The sequence below is a fragment of the Zonotrichia albicollis genome, chromosome 5, assembly GCF_047830755.1.
Source record: "Zonotrichia albicollis isolate bZonAlb1 chromosome 5, bZonAlb1.hap1, whole genome shotgun sequence".
NCBI classification, from domain to species: domain Eukaryota; kingdom Metazoa; phylum Chordata; class Aves; order Passeriformes; family Passerellidae; genus Zonotrichia; species Zonotrichia albicollis.
In genome coordinates, this window is record NC_133823.1 from 21,364,533 (window position 1) to 21,390,249 (window position 25,717).

General features: G+C 41.0%; 1 protein-coding gene across 1 annotated transcript in view; it reads right to left on the reverse strand.

The window, feature by feature from the left end:
* The window catches only part of LOC102074403 (transmembrane protease serine 11E), a 39,674-nt gene that overhangs the window by 11,577 nt on the left and 2,380 nt on the right, over positions 1-25,717 (reverse strand). Inside the window, exons 2-5 of the mRNA XM_005484728.3 lie at positions 19,206-19,327; positions 18,393-18,511; positions 5,975-6,042; positions 2,641-2,804 (exon numbers count right to left, since the gene is read on the reverse strand). Coding sequence (XP_005484785.2) covers positions 2,641-2,804; positions 5,975-6,042; positions 18,393-18,511; positions 19,206-19,327 — 473 coding nt within the window. The remainder of the gene's footprint in view (positions 1-2,640; positions 2,805-5,974; positions 6,043-18,392; positions 18,512-19,205; positions 19,328-25,717) is intronic.

Sequence of the window (25,717 nt, forward strand, 5' to 3'; positions counted from 1 at the left end):
GTAGTCCTATGTAAAGAACATCTACAGTTTAGTGACAGAAAAACCAGAGACAGTATTATGTTGTTTTCCTTGAAGTTCTGCACATTTTCTATTTTCTCACATATGTATGATCAAGCTTCTCTCTATTTTAGAAAAAAAAAAGAAAAAAACTAAGAATATATTGTCAGTGTAGACTCTATCCCCTCTTTATTCCCAATCCTCAGGAATGCAGAGGTAAAGCAAGTTCTACCCCTGGTCTGGCATCTTAATGTTGTAGTGCTGCCCTGAACTGCAGCTTGAATGTCCCAAGTGTGGCACCCAGTTTGGAAGAGTTTGTTGGAACTGATTCTCAAGGCAAATACTTGTGAGTGAAGTGCAGGTTGAGACATGGTGTTGAACAACAAGGTGATTATTTCAGGGGAGGAAGATTTAAGGAGGTTCCCTTTATCAGACTCCCCCTAGCATGTGATATAAATAAGTGCCTGACCTGGATTTGTTCAACTAGTGAGCTATGCTTAGCTAAAATGAGCTATATCATGGCCTCTAAATTAGAATATTTTGATAAGGTGGTTACAAAGAACAGGTTAATGATTTTTTACAAGCCATTATGAAAATGTAAATCTGAAAATGCCTTAGGATAAATAAGGATTCCAGCTGGCAAAAAGGTACAATGAAGCAATATTTAGAAAGGTGCCTGCAGAGCATGGAAAAAATCTAGGGCTTCTTAGGTTTTATGGTTTAAATACTAATAGTGGACAAAATATTTCAGGAGGGGAGAGAAAAGTAGAAAAGGAAAAACCTAGATTCTTCTCTGGACCTCTAGGAACTGTTGAAAATTGTCACTTCTCCCTGGTATGAGGAATGAGTTTTATAAATTGAGACCACCACCTCCTCTAAAAGCACTGGAGCTCTCCATTCTATACTCTTCTCCTGAGTCCACCTGAAATGGCAACACCGTTCAGGATCTGGCCTAAGCTGAAATCCTGCAGAAATCCTATTAGCAAAAAAGATCAAAAAAATTTTTTTGGACAGCCTTTTATTGTTGTCTCTTAGAAATACCAAGGTATTGTTTATGTTCCTTTGTGTCACTCATAGCCCTTGCACAATGCTAGTCCTGTAATGAGTAGCTCACCTGGGCAGTCAGTGTTTTATGGTTAGGCTGGGAGAGCCAAGAAAAGCAGCACAAAGTTTGTCACACAACTTGGATAAAGTAATACAGATGCCATCTCTTAGTGGGACTATTTAATGAAAACATTGCAATTCAATTGCATTAGCCAATTTTTTAATTAGCTATTAGTGCATTACTGTAACATTCCTGGTGCAGTTCAAGGTCAACTAAAACAATTTTGATTCATTTCCCACATTTTCCAGACTGAATAAAAGCAGCTTGGCTTGATTAGGTCACAGTCCTTTTTTAACAATAATTTGTGTACTCTTTCCAATTTTATCCTTTTTGTAAAGCATCAAATTGAAGTGAAGATTCAAAATTCACCAACTCGTCACCCAACTGTGTAAACAAAAACAAATCTCTTCGAATCTCTCTGATACCCACACAGTATTTTTATCTGGGAGAATTTACATGTACACTTTGTTGAACAGGAACTACTGGCATATAAACAACACTGCAGGGAAATGGTGATTACCTGCCCAGAGGGATGTCACTTGTCATCCTGAGCCATTCCAAAGGGGAAGGCTGGTTGGCCCATCAAGAAACAATGGGAGTGTGACAGCTCATATTTGAGTTTCATTACATTACCACAATGCAAATATGTGCCCAGTTCAAGCACCAAGAGGAGGAACAAGAAGTTGCTCCTGCTTATTTCTGTGTGGGAGGAAGTCTGGATCCATCCAGTATGGAATCTGGCTGAGGTTTCCTGTTCTCTAAATACAGCTGTCTAACCTCTGCAGATCTCTGCTGGTTCAAGTAGCCTAGTGTGGAACAGCAAGCAGCAAGCACTCACCCTATTACTGTACTCTCACCCCTGCACTTAGGAGCAAGCAGTTCTGCAAAAACAAATGGAGCAAGTATCTGTCCCTAGCTGTCAGCCAAGCAACTCATCCTTGAGAAGTTTGACACACAGAAAAATTGCTGACTATATATAACTGAAGCCAAGACAGAGACAAAATTCTAAGCCTGCACAAAAATTCTGTAGTGGAACCAAAGTGTAGAAGGTGGTGCTGTTAATGGTCACATCCTGCAGATTTATGTCTGCTTTGTGAAAAGGGAAAATCCCTACCTGAGAAGTCATGTAGATAAGAACATTATGCCTTTCTTTCCCTTTCCTCTGGGGAATTTGCAAGGCTTTTGATCCTCACACCAAATATTATTTTTTCAGTGCTTTGGTTCTTTCCCCTTGTCATCCATATATACTTCCTGCACTTTCAGGCTCCATGACAGTGACATAAAGTTGATACTGCAGTTTGGAGGAAGGCTGAGGCTGTACTAAGAAACCACAAAGTAACTGCTCCCAGTTATCCGTATTTAAGATTTTTTTTAAGATTTAGAGAGGTTTTTCACTGATTTTGGTCTAACTTAAGGAGCACGAAAGACCACCATTCAGACACAGTAACATCAAAAGCATCATCAAAACGGAAAAAAACCAAGTCCCATCAATCAGAAAATGGAAAGAATTACTTTTAAAAGAAATGTGACATACTTACTTGAGATGGAAGAAGATCGGACGTTTATCCTCAGAGGCCCTGTGTATCTTTTCAGCCCCCTCCGTAAGATCTTCCCAACTCTTTCCCGCAGTGCTTCTCTAGAGTCCGTAGCGGAGAACCAGAATGTGAGCAAAGCCTCTGCCATCACACCATCAGTATCTGGGCTACAAACCAATGAAAGAGTCTCGTTACCTCCAGCCCAATTCTGCATTTCTTAGCTTTTATCTTAGCTCCTCTAGCAATGGCAATGTAACATAAAAGATTAGATATATTTTCAAGTATTTGTGAGAAGGAACTTCCAAAAGAAATCCAAGAATGCTGAATGGTCAAATGCATCATAGGCTAGAAGACAGCATGATGCTTTCTGTGAACAAATGGCCAGACCAATTTTATAATAGAGTCTGAAAAGCAGTCACTGACTACATGCCTGAGATAGAAGAGAGGAAGGAATGAATTTGATTGCAATGAAAAGCTGGATAAACAGCACTTGGAAACATGAGGTAGATGATTAACAGTATCTACACAGACCTTTCAATGGCCCTGCACATACACAGAATAAAAATTTACAATCATCATCAGAAAGGTACTTGGACCTTTTTTGGGAGATGAGAAGAGACCACACAACCTAATTCCACCACAGCAGTCTCTTGGAGAATGTTCCTAATAGCCTCATGTTGTGCAACAATAAATGAAACTTGGCAGCATGCCCACAGCATATTTATTAAAGTCAAAGGGCTGGATCACAAAAGGGCCTTTAACGCCTCATTGAAAAGTGCAAGCAGCACATACATTGAGACACACAATTCCACAATTTTAATGTAAGATCAGAGGAAAGAAAAGGGAGAAAAGTCTTGTAACAGGTTGAATTCTCCTGGTAGTTTTATTTCATTTTCCTTAAAGCATCAGATGCAAGAGATGGAATGATAGACTACAAACATCAAACTGACTAATCTGGCACAGTAAATCTTGCTCTGTACTTGCAGATGTATTATCCCTAGTCATCACAAAGGGAAGGTAAGAACTTGCACCAGGAACCTTCTCTCCTGTGCCTCCTCCCACCTGAACCAAGAAGCAATGAGCCACAAGCCACAACAGATAAAATCACAGTTACTTCATACAGGGGGAGAACTTAAAGCAGGTTTCTCTTTCTTTGGATAGGAAAGGAAAAGAGAAGATCTCCTAGTTATATATCACCATCTTGGAAATTTGTAATTACATAAAGGAAAACTAGAAGATGGACAGCTTATCCAGAACTCATGCAAGCAGGCTTTAATCTTTGAAGGGAACATGTGCAAAATTGAAACAGACATTCCTGATATTGCCAGTGAAGGGAAAGAAAAGGCCATATGCTTTAAGCACACCAAGGCATGCCAGGTGGTTCATGGGTGAGCAGAAAGACACACTCCTTGATTCAAGGATCTCATAAATGAGACTGAGAAGTTGTATGTCAAGTTTTCAACAGACTGTTTTTTCAATTTGTTCCAACTTCAGCATGATTGCCACTTCATTTATTTTCCAGATATTATCTGATCGAACTGTGGGTGTTGCTCTGCATTTCTGAGGTGTTCCCTCACCTCTCCCCCCACTCCTCTTCCTGTGCTATGCCACACTGGAATTACCATATCAACTCTTGCAAGCAAACCACACCTCTCGAAACCCTCGGGTAAGTACTGCCCACCCTGATTCACTTATTATATAGCAGAGATCCAGAGCCAAGGGCACCTTTTCAAGATTAGTATTGTCTTTCTTAGTGAGCAGTGGCATTATTATTAATGCATTGCTTATACTGAGCCAAAAGATACACACAGTCCTTTCCAAGTAAATTCACAACCATGACCCTGCTCAAAAGAACTTGCCGTCTGAGCCCCTGAAGAGGCATAAAGAATGTACATCTGAAAAAGTAAACAAGCTTTGGCGCATGCAAATCTTGCATCCAACACAGCAAACATCACAAATACCTCAGTCTGTCCTTGGGAAAAAGAAGTAATGAAAAATACCACTTATCCCTACATATTGGCCTCTCAGATCCCTAAATCACTCTGCCTATGCTTGCAACACTCCAGACAGTATCAAAAATATCCTTAAAGCTTGTATGTAACTGGGGATTAAGCTAAGGCAGAGGAAGAGGCAGGATGTCACAAACCATGTAAGAACAAAGAGGAGTACATTCAGCACTTTAGATCTCAGTCTTGTAGCTTTAGTCTATGACTATGAAGACATTCAAGCTTTCTTTGCAAAATGTTGGGCACTGTCACTGAGGAGCAAGATCTTAGTACTACAATAGACAGTTATGTAAAAAGATCATTTTCAGCACTTAACAGTGGTTAAAAAAATCAAATTCAACATTATGTATTATTGGCAGTTGAACAGAGAGTAAAAGAGGAAAAAAAGTTCCACATTGCTCAGTGATAATCTCAACTATGGGTCTGACCTATTCATCTCAAAAAAGCAGGAAGAGCAGACCTGAGAGATGTATGGAATGGGATGATAAGAAACAGTTTGAAATGCAAAGAATGTTGAGTAGACTGGGATTTCCAACTGAAAAATGAAAAATTAAAAAAGAGTGGATCTTATTGAATACAAGAAAGAAAATATGATGGGAGTGTCCAGAATCAGTAAATGCACGGAGAGGAGGGGTAGTGATCAACTTTTTATCATCTCTTTTAGCACAAGAGCTAGGGGTCATTGAACGATCCAAAGAAGGTGGTTCTTCTTAAGTTTCTCCTTCCTAAAGGACCGAGGTGCGCGGATTTCAAGAGCCCAGGAGACAACAGACAAGTCCTTGGGAAATAACGCTACCGAGGGCTGCTAAACAAACCACAGCCACTTCAAGAACTCCCAAGTGGTAAATACCTGGAGGCAGGGAGCATACCAAGAAGCAGTTATCACAGCTCTGTTGTGCTGCTACTGTTTCCTGGGCACCTACTTATGCCCATTCTCAGAGCCACAATAATAAGTGGGACTTTCTGAGCCAGCACAGCCTGGTTTTACTTGACAAGCCCAGCGCAATAGAAATGCTAGAAATGACATCTGCATTACAGTGTAAGAAATAGTTTTGAAAATCCTTTTTGGTTTTAGATAGCTTTAGTTTTCTCTGCTTTAATGACTAAAGCTTGTTCAGAATCTGAACGCAAACTTGTTGGAATTTGGACTGACTGAAGGGTATCTTCTGCATTAAGATCCAAAGGAGAGCAAGGTTCAGAACTAGATTATGCTCAGTTAGGGATTATGCTCTGGTTTTACACACAATACACTTTACTGAATCAGATCTAGCTGGGCTTGGTGTACATTTAATTTTATCTCAGCTGCGTGCATTTATTATTATCTCACATACCTCACTCTGATTAAGCGTGAACGGATGTATTTTTTCCTTAAAATGGAATTGTAAAATGTCTTGTCGATCTGTTGAAAAAAGAAAAATATAAGATAACAACAAAAAAGGAGGAAAGTGGATATATAGCTGGAAGGAGCATTCAGAAAACAGCATTCAGTAACAAACTCACAGCTTACAGAGCCAAGAAACGTAGAGCAACCCAGCCTCTAGATAATATTTGTCCCAGATCTTTTATAATCATTTCCCCTTTGACCTAAGGCATATCATAAAAAAGCAAGCTCATTTTTCTAAATGTCCTATGGCTACATCAGTGTGCCACTGCAGTGCTGTCTCATCCACTCCCAGGCATAATGAAAAATACATGAACATCCTTGGAACACACTGCTGCACTCTTCCAAAGCACAGCTTCCTGAAGACTGCCCACAGAACGGATACAGCATGCTGTGCTCTGCAGTGTACTCAGCCTCTCTTGTAGGGGTCCTTTCTGACACAGCCTTTACCCTTGGTCTTACAGAAATCTATAGCAAAGCCACCAATAATTCCAAATTATTATTGGATTATCATGTTCCCCTATTACCCTTGTGTTTTTCCATATGCTTGGACAATCGTCAAGCAATTCTCATCGGAAACTGGAAATCCAGGACTCCTAAGGAATTGATCCCCAAATAACATCTTTACCAGTTCCTGCTCAACTACATCCTGTCAGGATGTCATCTCAAGATTGCAGGATCAGTCTGAGACAGCTCAGTGTGATATAACATGGCATGAAATTCTGCCAGGAATGGCTTGGGATCACCGAAGGATTGAGAAATAGCAGAGTCACTGGTGAGTTATGCAGCAACTCCTCCTACCAGCAAGACCCAGTAAATTGAACATATCCTGTAAACATCAAATGCATGACAGGAAAAACTGCACAGAAATGCTTTACAACATCATGTAAGCTGTCTCTTATTTTTTGTTTTCAGCCCTTAAAGGCAGTCTATTTTAGCCAAGTCTCAAGATGTTCTGTTTTCCAAAGGAAAGAAAAAAATAATGGTTCTCAAACTATTCATATGTGGAAATATGTCAGATACAGAAACAAGCATGTAAGCATGAAATCTGGGGGTGATTCCTCCCAAGGAACACAAACTCCCTATTTTCCAGCCTTGGCTGTCACAATATGAAGCTTCATGGCATTGCACAGGGATATTGAAGCAGAATAATTATAAGGTGAAAACTGCACAATTATTATTTAAGGTGATTTTAAGCATACATTAGCAAGGAAAAAAAGAAACATTTTAATGGTCATGCATTTAGCTGATGTTGGACCTTGCTCTTACTGGCAGTTATCTGCAATTAGTTTGACATTTAAACAGACAAAATTCTATGGAAAAAGACATCTCAACTGCAACAAGCTGCTGTAGATAGGCAGAATGCCTTTTATTCTCTCACTTTGCAGATTGCCAGCTGCTACCACTGCATTTGATGCATCCAGTTAAAAAGAGTTTTATTTCCTATAACTCCACATCCTGTTCCACCACAACCTCCCCTGGTTATTGGAAGCAGTTTCCTTAGACCAAAAGGGAGTTTTTCTGCTTTGTTTTTTTTTAATGATAACATTTGCTTATCATTTCTGTCACAGTGCTAACTGCTGCACCAGCGATTGTGTAAGCAGAAGCATGTGGCTGAGCAGTACTGCCAGCTTTCTGGCATGCAGTGGCATGTGTTATCTTCAGCTGCCTCGTCTTTGACAACTTTTGAGATCTTTGGGACAGGGACTTCTTTGAGGAGTGCTTTGCAATCAAAAGAGAGCCTTGAGCTGGGCTGAGATACACCTCAAGCTGCTGTACTGCTAACAAGCACAGTGAAATCAGAGGGACTTTCAGCTTGGGAGTGAAGAGGGCAGGAATTCACATTCCCTTGCAAGAGGGGGTTGTGTCCATTTGACATTCCCAAGTCTTTTATCTCCTCCTGAGAGCTGGATCTTCAAGATATCTTACTGTCTCAGATGTCAACTGGTTTTGCTACACTTTCCACTTGCACTTCTCAGCAGATACAGAGATCCCTACTTCTATCATCCATTCTCTTGTGTATCTTTGTTACAGCCTAAGCAGCTTGTGTGATTGTGGTTTTTGTACTCCCAACATGTTCAGCTTTCTCCTTTTCTCCTCACCCTGGACTGCTTCCAAGATGTTCCATTCAGTCTGATTAGGAACACCATGTGCTGCAGCAGAGACAGAGACTTCCAGTGGTGGCTCACAAAACTTTAGTTTGTACTTTTAACAAAAAGACTCTATGGAGTCCAAACACAACTAAACTATCAGCAATAGACACTGTTTTCAGAACATTCAATCCAGAAGGCGTGTTAGATAATTTTCATGGGGAGAGCAGGAAGCATATGATTTAAAATTATACCAAATCTGTTACTTCCATCCTCTTTCACACTTTCATATCTGAATGAGAAAGTAGACACCTTTTCCATTACACACTGTCACTGACTTTCCCACCCCTAAGTGTTGCCTTAGCACTACATCACCCACAGACAAAAAAATAACTGAAGGGTGGCTTTGTTTTCAGTGAACCTTGCAGGCCCTTTAACACCTTTAAATGTGAGCTAACATTTTTTACTTTTGCAAACTACTGTGCTGTATCATGAAAGAAGCCCTAGCCAAACCTCTGCACTGTCGCCTACCACTCAACTGCTGATGAATTCATTTGGCAAATATGACCCAAACCTCTTCTTTCCTTCAACTGTGATTCTGGTAACCTGAATTATTAAACATAATTTTTATATTCATACAGAGTTTATATAAGAGGAGAGTATGAAGGAAGATGCTGTCAGATAAAAACTTTCAGAGATTAATGTTCTGCCTTATATTTTTACAGTTCTTTTTTTGGTGAAGGCTTTCAGACACCAAACAGAAAACATTTCTCTCCAGCCTGCTAATAGCTTCCTTTTCAGTTTAAGTCACAACCATTGGAGCAAAAGCAACTAGGACTTTGTTCAGTGACTAGGTGTGACCTGGTCCTGCTTGGGAGAAGCATTTAAACTAATTTTAAATGTTTTGCTTTGATTACAGCCCTCAAAAGTGACACTGTCATGACCAGATCCCTTCAATTCACCATTGTTAAAGTGCATCTCACTGTTTTTCCTGGCCCTTGTCTAGCAACTGCTCAACTGCTACAGCTGTTGCTGCAGACAAGGTCTATGTGCATTCTGAACCAAGTGCCAAGTCCTGCTCCTTTTTAAGTGAGAAGCATTTTCCTGACAGTCTTTATTTAGAAAATGGCATTTGTAATTTCCTCAGTTTAATTTCATATTCTCCAAACTTTTTACTACACTTCTCTCTATGCAGAACAATTTTCTTAGACAAACTGGACTTTGTTCCTGAGTGCTGGTCCATCCAATACAGTAACAAATAGTGGCCAGCACCAAAGATGCAGTAAGAGGGCAAAACATTCCCAACTGTACAAACCCAGACAAAAAGGAAATTCTTCCTTGCTCCTTGTAGCCAGAAATTTTTTTATACTTTGATGAACAAGACTTCTTTTCCTATTCTGTCTCAAAAAACTCCAGATCTCATCATCATACTCTTTTTCTTGTGTCGTACCATGCTCAACCTTCTAAGGCCCGTGAGCAATCTACTGAAATCTTTGTGATTCTTTTTGTAAAAATCTTTGTGATTTCAGAGTCTCACAATATGTCCTTCCTCCCTGGGACCCAAAAAACACCCAAACTCTGGAAATAGGTCACAACAGGGATCCCATTGCTCCTGGGTAGTGGGCACTGACATAAGCTGGCCTTGCCCAGATGTGTGGCTGTGTCTGGAAGTGCCCCAGCAAGGTTGGCTGTGTCAAGCCCTCGCTTTCTCCCACCACACACTGCTCTGCCACCACATGCTGGGTCACAAGGTTCATCAAAAAGTTATCTTAAATCTAGTTTGACAGAACTCTCCTCAGGAATATTTGCTGAATGCACTGTTATTTGCATGGGATGTTCCAAAGCATTCATTAGACATGGGAGCACAAAGCCTCTCATTGCTCAATAGTATTGCTTTTTTGCCTGCTGCCAGTTTAGTCCTTCAACAGCTATCCTCATACCACATTCTTCCTCTTACCTCAGTAGCTACTTAGGATGTAAAGCCTATTATTAGTGATATTTAAAGCTTTTTGGCCATAAATAGAAATTGCAACATACAACTTGATTCAGTGACTCTCCCCAGTTTACAGTTCAACATGCTGAGACCCCCTAGAGCAGACCATAATACAAATCCAGTAGCTCACCCTTTGAGAACCTGACATTTTTACTGCCCTGATTTCAACTAAGGGGTTGAGAGAGGACACAAAGAGAAAGACTGACTGGGACAGCAGAAAAAGAATGTGGCACTGTTCCAAACCAGGATGTGGACATCACACTCTCCTTGGAAACAGACATTCCAATTACTACCACAGCCCTACAGCCACAGTCCTTGCTTGAGGTGAAGAAAACAGACTTGAAGGAGAGCAAGTTCAATGGTCCCCTTGCCTCCAGCGAACCAGAGGATCAGGACCTGCCCATCAGAAACCACACTCACAAGGACAGCAGGTCTCACAGTGGGCAAGAGCTGTGTGATCCCAAACATCAGCAAACGGCATCACAAACTCCTCACAGGGCTTAGGCTAACAGGGCTGCTAAAGCTGAGGGGTGAGTAAGCACTGCCTGACTGCACTGAAAGAAAGAGCTCAGCTGGATGCTCCCCAGAGGCCACATCTGCAAAAGAGGAATTATTGTCCTTGTATAATTGTAGTTCCTAAAAAGATTGGTCTTTCGGATAAAAGAAATTAAGAGGACTAATAAATGGGATAACGTCAGGATTTAAAGTACCATGCTTATGCTTGGTGCAACCAATTTCAAAGGCATGTAATGACATGAATGTTTCATTATAGTTATGTGTATTAGTGACAGCTGGAATTAAGGTCACCTAAGTATTCTCATTCCTACTGCCTGCTTTCAATTATCCATAATTAGCTTCCTAAAACTTTCACACTGCTATTAAAATGTTGTCCACTTAGGGGGCAATTTCCAGCTTTGGGAGAGAAAATCAGGTTTGGTGAGAAAGGCATCTATGCCAATATCCAGAGAAGGGCTTTGTGGTTGGGGATTTTCTTCTTCCCAAAATAACACACTTTCCCCAGGAAAATTACTACAGGCATTCTGGGTTTTTTTAAACAATACTTAAAGGTAAGGAGCTGAAATACAAGAGCAAATACCTCTTAGGAGAATAACAGTTTTGTGAAATCTGAGGAAAATCATAGGTTATGTATTCAGCTTAAAAGTGCCCAAATACCACCAACCACACAACGTCAGTATTGAATTTAGTTTCCCCCTTTGGACAAGACCATGATCTAAGTAGCCACTCTCTTGACCAGCCAGATTTTGATCAGTGGTTTGCATCTTGAATCACTTCATTGATATAATTACTTGCAAACAATGCAGTAATTCTGGATTGTGAGTCTATAATTAAGATAAGGTTCTACCCTTAATCACACACACTATCGATAGCTGTGCTTTGCTTCATTTTGAATTCCTTTTTCCCCATCCATTCTCTTTGTGCACATTTTAAAGCTTTACATCATGCACACTGGATCAATACTAAAGTTACTTGTTTTTTGGGGGTGAAGTGTGTGATGATTTTTCTGGATTTGTACATGCATATTACAACTTCTGCTTTCATGAACCAAGAAATGAAAAAGAAAAATCAACTTGCATGCCTTTTACTTGAGAAAATTGTATTACATTAGTAAGTCAAAGAATGAAAGAAGTTGAAGGATCAGTGAATTTACATGGGAAAAAAGTTCAATATTAGGCATATTTTTGATAACTATTTCATCTTTAAAAATTCATGAAATTTAGGTAGAGCTCACTGAAAGTTTGAGGTCTTAGAGATGATGAAAAGTACTAAGCCATAGGCCCATGTGTTACACTGCATCAACTCCCACCAGCATTTAAAAATGCTTTATATTTTCTTCAGAATTACGTTTCCTGTGTTACTTTTTCCTGTGCTAGTTTTTCATGTTTCTATGTGACCCATGGAAAAAGGAAAAACTGAAAACAGAATTAAAAAACAAGAAAGTATGGCAGTTTTTAAATCTCTGCATTATATACCTACACCTGTTGTCTTTTTCTTCTTTTAATTTCAATAGGAACTTCTAAAAACAGCATCCCAAGTGAGATGCAGGTATTTGCTGTGAGTTATTTCCTCTCTCTGAGCACAGCATTTCACTTAGCTCTTTAGGGCCACACCTGTATATATACATACTGACAGTCAAGTGTGCTGTCAACCTCTAATTCCAGAGCTAAACAAACATGTTGCCAGGCTGTCATCTTGGCCACTTATCCACTGCTGCTTCCCTCTTAGCTGAATTACCATGGAAAATCCTTTCTGCTTTGTTTCTAGCCCCAGCCACCCATAGAGGGCACCCCGATTGTACCACGCCACTGCAAGGGCAATGCTTCCTATTTGTGAGAATCATTCCCTTAAAACTAAGGTTATGAAGCAGAAGTTGTCAAATCCCCTAAATTTATTTCAGTACTTTTCTTCTCAAAATGTTCCTTAAATAACTTTTTTTACATAGATAAAAGATTTTTTTCTGATTTTACATTATTGTTTTTCTGAAGAAAAAAAAATACTATTTTTTTTAAGTCTCTGAAAAGCTAAGTTTAAAAAACTTAAGTATTCTGGCTTTTGTTCTATAGATGCCTTTGTAAATAAAATTGCCTTTAGTGATGAACAAGAAAATCTTTAGTTAAAGTTCTATTCTTTTTATCTCATATTGGTACTATGTAATTACTTGAGGGTGCACATATAAAGCCTAGGAATGCTTGAGTTTAAATAGAGACTTAGGTTTTAGATTTTGGGATCTTTATCCATAAACACTACCAAATCTCTTTTGAAATTTATTACATACAGAACATTCTTACTCACTTTGGTCTGGATGCTGAAAACCTCTGAAAAGTCCTTGGAAAGATCTGGCTGCTGCAGATACCATAATTTCTGATTTGGCTAATTTATATTAAATTTTCTTTTGTTTTAGAGGCTAAGAGTGGAAAATAAGTGGGGGTTTTGCACACAGCGCAAATGAAGCTACATGGTATTTGTAGATACCTACACTTTTCCATTTGCTGTAAAAATGGAAACTCATGTTGGACTCCCTTGAACTTTAGCATACTCCCTTTTCTCAGGGCATGTTTACTTATCTCTAAAATGATCCTCACAGTCTGGTCTCCCAGAACAAATATTCTTTAGGAGTGTTTCAAAAACCTGCTGGCTTGGGGATCTGCTCCTACTGAATTAACCTCCCGACCCAAGGACCATGAGGCACTGATGGGGCAAGCCCCAGACTTCTGAGCTTTATCTAAACACCCACGTGGAAGGTGTGACAAACACACCTCATGCACAGTTTCACCTGGTTTTGCAGCTATGAGCTCTGAAGGGATTTGTATTTCACCACCCTCTCTCTCCCAAATACACACACTTCTGCTCCCCAGGAAGATTTGAGTCATCTGTGACCCTAAAAGGCCAAATGCTGTAAAGCAGCAGCATCATCTGCTCACTCACCAGTGTTCTTGGTGTTTTCAGACAGACTTCCTTGGAGTCCAGATCAGATGGAAACCCTAATCAGAACTTTGACTGATCCTTTGGCCCTGCAGATGTGACAGTAATCTGTTCACAACTTATAGGATTCAAGATACTTCCCAATATTGGGATGATGCAAGCTTATCCCTGGGTATAAAGCAGAGAGCCTCTCAGTCACAAGCATCCTGTTGAAGGCTAACCCTTCCACCAAACAGGGTTATCAGGTATCAAAGCTGGGGGGGAAGGAAGGAGATGCATGACACCTGCTTGCTTCTCTGTTTCTTCTCCACCCAATTCACAGTGAGAGATTTGTCTTAATAACCTCTAAAATCATCATCTCCCAAGGGAGAAAACTGCCTCCTTCCTCACCCGTTCCAGTAGAGGGACTCAGCAGTGAGCCCTTCAACCTGCTGAGAACAGGCACTATTACAAGAACTGTTGTGCAGCATTTTCCAGTGGAATCTCAAGTGCCTCTGCAATACCCAGTAGAGGCATTAAATTAAACCCACACTAATACAGCTCTATCAGATAGGACAAACGTCAAGACCTGCATTAATTAAAAACTTTCCCCCAACACCTGTACTTAAGGACATAGAAGATTCTCTTGTCATTGAAGTCGCTGAAGCAAGACATCTGTTTCTAAAGATGTCCTGACACACAATGCTGAGTTCTGAGGTGAAAATTACTTCATGAAATTCCATTAATTCAATAGAAATATTTGGATAGGCAGTGGTTTCTCAGTGGAAGCATCCAGGTACTGTTTTAATATAATCCCCAACCCCTCTGCCCAGATCCAGCCAGTTAGTTCTGTGCTGGTTTCAGATGGTGGAAGGACAAGGGGGTAGTCCAGGTGCCTTCCGGATTATGAGACAAAAGGGAAAACCCATGTTAGTCCATTCCATGGCTCAAGGCACTCCAGGAGGGAAAACAAACACCTCAACTCTCCCCCAGCCACCCAACCAACTAAGGAGGGAGCCGTGCTACACACACACCTGAGGAGCATCCCTCCACCCAGCTCATAGCCAGGCTTACCAGCACATGGGAGCAGGAGTGAGTAGGGAAGGACAGCTGGGAAGGGTACAGTGTCCACCACAAGGTTCCACAGAGACACATGGACTCAGACAGGGAGAAGCAGCCACCCAGCAGAGCTGGGAACAGCTCTGGCCAGAGAAGGAGACAGGGAGATAACAAGGTGCCTGAGAAGGGAGAAGGGTTGCCTAGGCTCTCCTTGAGGAGGGGAAAGCTCACCTACTTCTAGGAGGAAGTATCAGAAATTTATGGTAGTGGCAAAAAAGAGCCAACAGGTACATTTACAAACCCCTGATAAAGGCTGATATCTGTTTCTGTTGAGCAACCAGCCATGTACTGAAGGGATCACCTGCTGTAACTGCTTGATATTCACCTCTCTCTCACAGCTAGAAACCTGCCAGCCTTCAGCTGATACAACTTCCACTGAGACTGATATACTCATTTCAAGCTCTCCTGACTGCACATCCTCTTTCCCTGGGGTCAAAGATGACTTTCTACACAAGACACAACACCCCTCCACCCTTTTTCCTGCACACAGGGCATTTACTGCAGCTGCCCAGAGTAGGCAACTGGGATCATCCCAATCACCCAGGTCTGATTGTCACAGCTCCCTCTGCCCTTTGGCATACCAGAGAGGCTGAAGAAACAAAGCTTAAAGCAGGGCATTGGAAATCTCCTCCAGGATACTGTTAGTAAGAGAGTAGTTAGTGTCTCCAAGGCATTCTTAGGAAATCCAAAAGAATTAATACATTTTGTGGGAGAAGAAAAGGAAATCCAAGTCTGGTGAAGGAGTTGGAGAAAAATAGTGCATAAAAGTTGTGCAGAGGAGCCACACAATAAGTGAACCCACTATAAAATAGAAACTCCTTGGAGAAGGAGCCATAAGGCTGAGACTGTGCCCTTTTTATCCAGTGTAAGAGGAGACAGTCTGGCACAGAACATTTTAGCTTGGCAAGGCAAGAGGGGCTGGTCCAACTCGATAAGTGAGGAGGCTCTGGTGAGCTGGAATCTCTCTTTCCCTAGTGGCATTCAGTCAAGTCTTATTTTCAAGAGAGCACAAAGGAAATGCTCACAGACACTTACAGGAAGCCAGTCAAGGAGTAAAGACCTTTCATCATCTGTTCCTCAGTCCCCTCAGCTCCACCCCAGAAGACATTTTCCAGACTTTCCAGTCAGCCCTGAGATGTTGACTGGTGCACCAGCTTCATCAGCTCTCTGGCATGATCTGGCTGCATTCCCTCCCACCTTCAATGAGATAAGAGTCAGGAATGTTGTTCACACAATGGGTGTTACTATTCAAATCTGGAAACCAAAGCAAACATCAGGCATTTGCGGCAGGTCCCAAGGAAGTCACGACATGGCTTCCATATGGAAGCAAAAACATTTTTCCTGATGAAACACCAGCTCTCAAATGAGCTCTTTTCTGGAGCTTTCTGGAGACAAATGAAGGAGAGCTTCATCAGGAAGGAGTCAGAGAAGGGAACACTTGGCAGGGAGTTGCACTAACTCAGGTAATTTGAATGCTTCTGATTATCAGAGATGATTCACTTCTGTTCACTTTGCACCAAGTATTGAGAAAGACATTGCATTTATCTGCATTGACTCACTGTTTCACAACATGAGCTTAGGGTATCGTTACTACTATGACAATGTAAAGGCTTGGATATCCAAAACCAGCCAGGGAAAGACTGCAAAGGATTTTGGTAAATCCAGGCAAATTAGAAAATGTGATAAAGAACTCAAGTCTTTTCTCCTCCATCACAGAGTTGCTGTGAAGATGCTGAGAATAAAAATGCAAATGTTTTGCGACAGCTGTCTGTCAAGCTATTAAGAGGATACATGTGTCTGGAAAGATTGCTTTGATTTTTATCACCACAAGATGAGTTTTGCTGTTATAAAATCAGACTTACAAGGAACACATTGTTTCATTACTGTATGGAGTTGCTTTCAATAAGGTTACAGACAATTTTCCATCTCATACATCCTTGTTAAATGGAACACCTGGAACTAAAACCACAAAAAGTCAAACTTAGAGCAGGGACCATTTATAGAAGCAAAGAATTAATAAAATTTGAGAGAGGAACATAGAATTTAATGGCTGAATTAAGGACAGCTCTTAAGAAAAATTACAGGAATGAAGGAAAGACAGCATAGTTCTGTGTACGTTTGTTATGGTGTTACTTATCAGGTGCAATTAACATGCCCTGATATAATGGTTCTCACTGCTCAACCTGCACTGGTATTTACTGTCACTACTGTCAGAACTGCTCAACACCCAGAGAGGAGATGGGGTTTCTAAAGCATTGGCTTCCATTCAAGCATCTAAATTGATAGCCATTTTCAGAGGAAATCTGATTTCTGTCTGAAATAACTCCTTAGCTAAAATGGGTGTTTCTTTGCCAAAGGAGGCACATGTTTTTTAAAGAAAATGAAGAAGGAATGGATTGGGAGAAAGGGATACAACTGTAGACAGTGAAGTGTTATTCCTCAGACTCCTTCTCAGTCCTTGCCTTTGTTCTCCCCCCTCAGCAACACACAGTGTCTTCTTGGTCAGGGAGAACATTCCCTCTCCAAGGTCCTATATCACAAGGTGAAAATTATTGCAATTATTAGGCAATAGCTGTAAAGTGATACCACCTAAGCCAACACAGCCTATGTAAGACTGTGCATACAGATATGCACCAGAAGTACATCCTGGGAAATCTGGACTGGGTCCCAGTAGACAAAGAGAGCAGAAAGAGAACAGACACATATAGAGAAGAGCACAACTTGACTAAGATCACTGAAGCCCTCAGCAGTGGAGCTGTGAAGAATGCTAGCACTGCCAAGTCCCTACACAGCACCCTACTTCTCCAGAGCAATGTCCAGCACAGCTCACATTTTGTTGTGGACAAGTGACATTGCCCTAAATTAAATGACAGTGGTGGGCAAAGCATTGTCCTATTAACTGCGTATCTGTGCATGGTTGCCAAACAGGAGGGAAGAGATATGCATCGGATTCTGATGAATGAAACACAAAAAGATACAAGCACAATCACGTGCTTATTGTTGTATAGAGATGAACTCTGTAATTAGCATCTCTGGGGTAGTGTCCCAAAGAGAAAACAAGAAAGGAAATTGCAATGTGTCTATTTATTTCCATAGCTACTGTATGACTGAGAGCCACTCAGCAACCTCTGCTATTTGTAGGAGGGTTTCCCAACAAAACATACCAAAGGCGCAGGAAAAGGGCTCGTGTGTTGTTTTCTCAACACACAGTAGCAGCCCAACAGGTAGAGTTCCCCACCCTGTAAAGGAGAGGGTGTAAAAGAATGCTTTCCTTAGAGACAATGGGACATAAATCACAAAGCCAGGCTCATGGAAAGAGAGCACACACAAACAATGAGATTAGCTCAGCTGATTAGAGCCTGTTGCTAAAAACACCAAGGTTGTGGGTTCAATCACTGTATGGGCATTTCACTTAAGAGTTGGAGTTCACGGTCCTTGTGAGACCCTTGCAGCTGGGAGTATTCTGTGATCCCACAATCAGTGATATAGGAGGGAGCTGAGATTATTTTAAATATCTGCTTCACCACGGCAGAGACAGAGAGAAGTGACAGGCTAGAAGATGCCAAGTGGCAAGTGCCTGGTGTGCCAGGTATGATCATGTCTCTCCTGCTATCCATTTCCTAGGTCTGCCTACCAGGGTACTGAGGGTACACCAGACTCTGTGGTCTCCGAGTGCACTGTTCACATTAATGACTCTTGCATTATCACACAGTCCTTAATGGAAAGGCACAATGATCCAAACTTACCAGTCTCTCAACCCTCTCGCTCAGGTCTCTAAATCTTCCTGAGGATTGTCTGGAAAATTCATTCTTGTACCGGATGTTGGTGATTTTTACATTGGCACTGTAATAGAACAGCTTCTGATCTGTAACGGAAGGAAGAGGAACAGGCAATACTCAAAGTACCAAGATGAATGAACTTTAGAGAAACACATGGCACTGACTGATATCCTGACATCTAGGGAGTGGGTGAGCCTTCAGTGTATCCAACCCATTCAAATCCAGCTTCCAAAAGCTAGGAGCAATCACTTGATCCAGTTAGGTGATCTAATCCAAATTTTCCCAGCAGTGACATTTCTGGCCAACCAACAGCACTTGGGGCTCACACAAGCGGCACCTTGCTGTTTAGTTACCTTCCTTCCTGGCCTGTCCACTCAACACCAAGCCCTGGCAGGAAACTGCTAGTGATCAGAGAAAGGGAACAGAGAAACCCCAGGCAGACATGCAGAAAGCTCTGTTTGGCACTCACGTAAGGGAGACCAGACACTGGTGTGTTGACTTTATCCCAGAAGTAGATCATGAGAAAAATGTGAAACGAGTGACAGTAAATGAAAACCAACAGAAACCACGGCCCTAAATGACCCTGCAGAGCAGGACATGTTCCTAGGAGATCTGCAAAGAGGCTAAATGAGGAGGGAAAGAGAGCTCTAGAGAAGCCAGTGTTTTTTCCCCAAAAAAAGCTTTAGACAGATTGGTGAAAACTCGCAGTGTCATCTGGTACAACAGGGACAGAGGAAATTCACTAAGCATAGGAATAGTGATACATTATGCAAAACTTACCATATGCCAGAAAATAAACTAGGAGACCAATGGTGATAGCTGCTGCCACTGCTGCTCCAATAACGATTACAGCAATTTTCCAGGGCTCAAGATGCCTTATTTTGATAGGTGACTGACGAATTCTGGGGAAAAATAAGAACAAAGGTAGATTATTAAGAGATCCTTTTCTATTTAAGGCCCTCATCTCCCCCCCAAAAAAATTAAACTAAAGTTTTCTCCCTCAACATTAGTTGTTTCTTCCCAGCAATACTAATTGACTTCTCACCCAATACCCTTGAAAATGAAACCATGACACAAGACTATTTTGAAATAGGTGTTGGGATGTGCTAGAAGTCAAAGAACACAGACAGGTTTGACAGTTTTAGATATTATTAGGGCCAAATCAAATAGGAGTCTTAACTAAGATTCTCATGTGACTCCCAAGTAGAAATTTGCAAGACCAAAACTTATTTTTCAGATGAGTGAACTTTCACACAGCAATGTATACAGCTTTCAATTGGTTAAGCAAATCAGTTATCGGACATACTGGCATCTTTGCTCCCAAAACTGCTTTGTGCAGTAAAATTGGGAAAAAGCACCCCATACTTTGCATAGTACATATCTGTACATTATTCTAGCTGCTCAGTCCACTTCAGCCTGCAAAACAAAGCTGAACAAAAAAGAGAAAGAGATTTCAGAGAGCCAGCCTGTGTTTCCTGTCTTATTCAGACTGAATCTAAACACAAAGGCAAGTACTGCTTTAAGCAATATTTGCTGAAGTGATAGAATGACAGGGACGGGCAAAGACATGTGAGTAGGAACCTCACCAGATGCTTCTCTCTGCTGTGCTCTTAATTACATGGGTACTAATCAAAATTAACTCATGGATAGCCAATGGACACTACATTATTTTAAAAACTGCCTGAAAAAAAAGTTGGTTAGAGCAAATTCTGTCTGTCTATAAACTCAAAGACTTCTTTAAGAAACTTAAAGCTATTTTTTATTATCAGCCATTACAAAACACAGAACAAGAAGCCACTATTTTTGGTAAAGAGTCCTTCATTCTGTTTCAGACACCTCACCCGTGCAGACATGCACACCTGCAGGTTAAGTACAGCCCACCTCAGGAAAGCAGGCTGCAGGGATCCTCTCCCTTGGGTGTGAGGCACCTCAGTGAGTTCCCACATACAAAGTACACACAGCTCACTCCCGGAGCACACACCTCACGAGCCAGGTGCATTAAATGCATTCAAATAAGTTGAAATAATTGCAAGTGACCCCTGCAGCTGGTGCAGGAAAAGGACAGCAAGACACTGTGCATGGCTCATAAATAGCAAAGCAGATCCTGATATTTCATTCTGATTCCAGTGCAATGCCTTACAATTACAATCTTATTACTTTGGCTTGAAAAACAACTGACTCAGGCCAAATATCATGATACGTGATTGAATGAAAATGGAGTAATAATTTGTCACTTGGATCTGTTCTGACTTGTTCTGCACGTCCTATTTAGTGTTTCCTTCCCTCCTGCTATCCTGTAGAACAGCCATTAACCTCTCATCAGGTTTGCGTCAAAACTCATTTGTGACTCCATAGCAAAAAAACCACCCCCAAAATGCCAGACAAACAAAACACAACCAACCAACCAACTAACCAACCAACCAACCAACCAACCAAGAAGACCTCCAAAAAGCAAAGACTGAAATTAAAGTCGTATTAACAGTTCAGAGATAAGCACCTCCAAAATTATTTCTGAAACTACTGTATGAAAATTGCCTTAAATTTCAGCTGGAGAAATGAAAAATATGGAAGTATAAATAGTCAGGATTCTACCTCACTAACAAGAAAATTTCTAAGTTGTAGCTTTTAGGTGAAATCATAAATCACTCAGTTGAATCACTCAGTGGTGAGTTCAACATGCATTTATTGTTTTATGATTTGTTGGGGTTTTTTCCTCTCACTCCAGGTAATAGTCTTTTGCATGGCCTAAATGCTTTGCAAATGTGTCTATTATGTTTGAAATGAAACTGAGTTACAAGAAAAGCCAACAAAACAAACACAGAAGTGCATTTTATTTAACCTACTCTTATCATCTTGTAGATACTCTCATTTAAAAAGCAGTTGTCTTGATTAGGCTGCACAGAAGGAAAACACTTGGAAGGTCTTTCAGCTGTAATGACCCTGGCATAACCTCAAACCAAAATGCTGGGTTGGAGAAGCCCATTTGAAAGGCTGAATGCCACCTCTGCACCACAGCAGGGTGAGCCTGAAGAAATTACTGCCTATCCCATCAGTGAAACAGCAGTTTCAGACCAGAAGTAACAGGGCTGGGACACAGTTAAATAGAGTACTATAAATCTGAAACCTTCTCAACATTCTCTTGTATAGAGTAAAACTTTTTGTAACTCTTATTCTTTATTTCTTGTATTTCAAGTTCCATATTGTCATTAACAAAAGCCCCAGTCCACAACAGTGGACTCACTCATGTAATTCTACTCACACATATGACTTTCACCTAATTCATGAAACCTGTTTAAGAACATCATTTCAAAGAGGTGCAGAGAGGTTTCAGCACCAGCTTCTAAACTGAATTTCCTCAAACAAGAAGCTGTTTGACAAATTAATCTTAGAAAGTCACTTAACAGGGGGAGGAGGTGCTGTTTGGGATTTGGATATCTTTTATCTTGATTTTTATCCTAAACTTTCCCCCTTCCTTTTATATATAAACAAGAAACAGCTGTTAAATTTTATCCTCCATTCCTAATTTCTTTTAAAAATGAAAATTGGTTTTAAAAACAAAAGGTATTTTTGAGCAAAACATCCTTGGTTAGGCTGTACCATCTGCACAAACATCTTGACTAGACATGCTGCAGACTAAGAGGATTTCTAATCCAGGTTTTCAAAGATACCTGTGACACAAACCCACAAAGATTATTGAACTGATAATTTTTTATTCCCATTAACTTTGAATGTTATTACTGCTTTGCTGTACCTTCTAAGGTTCATTCTTCAAAAATTAATTATTTTATCTGACATGTCTCACTGTGTAAACTTGAACAGCACTTACAGGGATTCAGTACACACAAGAGAAATAGATATTTGCCAGAACAGTTATTGTGCCAGAACTGAAACAAATGAGATCCACGTGATGACCTGTCAGGGCTTGATCACTATGGAGAGAGCTGATAAAAGTTCAACACTGGGAATTTATTTTTCTCAGACCAAGAGGCAAGCAGTCTTTGCTTACTCCATGGGAGCTATGTGCTCAAAGCAAGGGAACAGGAACTGAATGCACACTAAGACTAAAAACACTCAGCTGGGAAAGTCACTGAAGTCCTCCAGAATAGAAGTGGAAATTTCATGCCTGAACCAAATACCTGAAGATGAAAGCTCCCCACTGACCTCAGAGGGCTTTCTGACAAGGTCCCTTCTGCCTGCAGCAAGTGGCCTGTCCCTCTTCCCCAGGAACTCTGCTCTTTCCCAGGAAACCATGTCTGTGCAGTAATCTTAAGTGCACTGCAAACAAGGACTGGATTTCATCTCTTGACAGAAGATTGCTATGTCTCCGATTAAGATTTTTCCAGTGAGGAAGAGGAATGAAATACTTGCTAGCAAAGAGAAACAAGAACTGCCATAGAATTGTCTACACTGACATAATGATTTTACTTCTTTGTCCTCTCTTGGTTTCCTAGTAATTCCCAACATTGTCTCAGCTTTTTCAACTGAAATTCAGCTGACATTTTCCCAGAAATACCTACTGAGACCTTCCTTGAAGAGTGGGATGTGATTTGGAGCCCTGCATTCCATACTTGGGTTCCTTCACATCATACACAAAGAAGCCTTTCAGGAACCTTTTCCTCAACAAGGAGCTCACACCAATGAATGCAGAGCCAGAGGGATCCCTCCTCTTTGCATTGTAGAAGGCATAAGAAAGACACAGTTAATTATGTCTGACTTTTAGTAACAGAAGAGTATAAAAAGAAAAATGTCAGTCTCAAAGGAAAATTTAAAATATTGCCTAATATCCTAACTTGGGTTTTTAAGGATGTTTAGTTAACAAATGATAAACATTGCATTAAATAAATCATAAATGCACTTGCCTCACTGCAGCCTGAAACTCTTAGTTTATAGAAGAAATTAGTATCTTTTGCCTACTGAAATTCAGCTTCACTTCTTGCAAAGAAGCAGAATTAAAACTGCCATCTAGGAATCAAACTGCCTGCTTCAGAGGAAAAGCCTCCAAGATTTTCCTCACCAGGGCTGGAAGCACTCTGGGACAGCAGTGGAGGTTCTCCATTACCTGCAGTGAGCTCTGTGCCAGAGGCAGTGTCCAGCCAAGTCAGCATACACCAGGAAAGAGAGCACAGGCTCTGCTTTGGCACCCACCCACTGGCAGTGGCTGCTCAGGAGAGGTGCTGACAGGACAGGCTGATGAAAAGCCAAACCCAAAACAGTCACCTGCAGATGATCTCCTGTGGGCTATTACATGTCCTCTGCTTTTAGTCGTTCCTATAAGAGAGGCATGCTTAGATTGACAAAACTTCACCACAGTTTTAGGACACATATAGTATCTATTTCTTAAGGTGCTTTGAGAAAAAAAAAAGATAAAAATCACTATAGCAGTAGTTTTAATATTACATTACAATGCAATGTAATAAAACAAATACACAAATGGTAGGGCAGTGATGTGCTTCAATTTGTTTACTGAAACAATCTCTTTACTGGTACATACCATCACTCCCAAGGAGCTCTGCAACTCTGATACAGCTCTTCTGCTGGTGTGCACCTGTGACAGCTTATGTGGACTCAGAATCTGACCCAAAGCCTCCACCTTCCTCTGTAGTTTAAATGCTCATATTTCTGGATAATAATACCTATTTCTGTGCTTTATACTTTATGTCCTGGTTTTGACTGGGATACAGCTAATTTTCTTCTTAGTAGCTGGTACAGAGCCATGTTTTAGGCTTAGTGTGAGAATACTGTGGGTAACACAGGGATTATTTGGTTGTGGCTCAGCAGTGCTCACTGTCAGTCGAGGACTTTCCAGTTTCCCACACTCTGGCAGTGAGCAGATGGGAAAGGAGCTGAGATGGAGCATGTCCAGGACAGCTGACCTTAACTGGCCACAGGGATATTCCATGCCACAGAGCATCATGCCCAGTATATAAATGGGGGGAAGGTTGGCTGGAAGGGGCCATTCCCTGCTGTAGCATGGGCTGGGCATTGGTCAGTGGGTGAACAGTTGCATTGTACATCAGTTGTCATTCTTGGGAATTTTTTTTTTTTTTTGTTCCCTCTCAATTATTAATAATAATCATTTCAATTAATAGACTGCTCTTATCTCAACCTATTGTTTTTTACCTTTTTTCCCCTAAATATCCTCACCATCTCACTGGGATGAGAGGTGGTGTATATGGGGTGTGAGTGGCACTTAGCTGCTGTGTGAGGTTAAACCATAATATATAATAAACAGTTGTTAGGCTGGGTAGATAAACAGTGAAATGCTGTAATCTAGCAATGTATTTTCACTGAACAGAGATGGACAAATTTCTTCATGGGAAAAATGCTGCTGAAATTAGAGAAATCTCCCTATACAGGTCGTTCAGCTGATACTGAAACCCCAGGAAACTCTCCAGTGGCAGAGAAATTGGATAATTTCCGTGTTCAATTCTGTATAAAATCTGTCTCTCTGTTATCACCAAATCTGTCCACAGACTACATAAAGCTTTCAGATGGTCTAGTATCAGAAGCATGTCAAATTAAGCCATCCCAAGCTTTGTGTTAGCTTGGCTTCATTCAAAAGGAGGATCTGCATTTAGTAAAAAAGGACAAACATGGAAGGAGTATGTGGTAGAAGCAGAATGCCTTGATTTGCAAAGCTTATGCTGACCCAAAATGCCCAATTATAAAACTGCATGGAGAAAAAACAATAAAGGGAAATACTTCTGAAACACCCTCTAAAAAGAATAGCAGAGGCCAGAAAAGCTGCTGGGATTAACCTGGGGCTTGCTCAGGGAATAAAGATGACAAGATTTTAAGGCTTGGGAGGAGGTCTTGTCTCATTCTAGTTTTCCTGTCTAAATTGGCCAGAAACTGAGGGAAATCAGCAAGGAAACATCAGTGGTTCCAATTCCATATGAGTCAAATCAGGTGTGGTGTGTACCAGAAGCAAAAGTATTTCTTTTAGGGTTTCCTGAGTTCAGGATCTGCTCTGGGACAATCTGAGCAGGATAGGTTTCTCTTTGGCACCATGCAGGAACCACATCTGCCTCCTGCAATAATCAAGGTAAACTCCCACTAATGCCAGCGGCACATGAGTGTCCTTGCACCAGGCCTGGCATCTATTTCCTGCTACACCTCAGCAGCCTGTAATTTGCATTCATTTTGCCCACCTACTGCATGACAAATTGGTGCATGTGGCACTGCATTTCCACCTGCATATTCACTTTTGGACTGCCATATACAGCACCAGTGAGGTCTGCACCTCACCCTGCCAGGGCACGAGAGCTTCACAAGGAAGCTGCAGAGAGGAC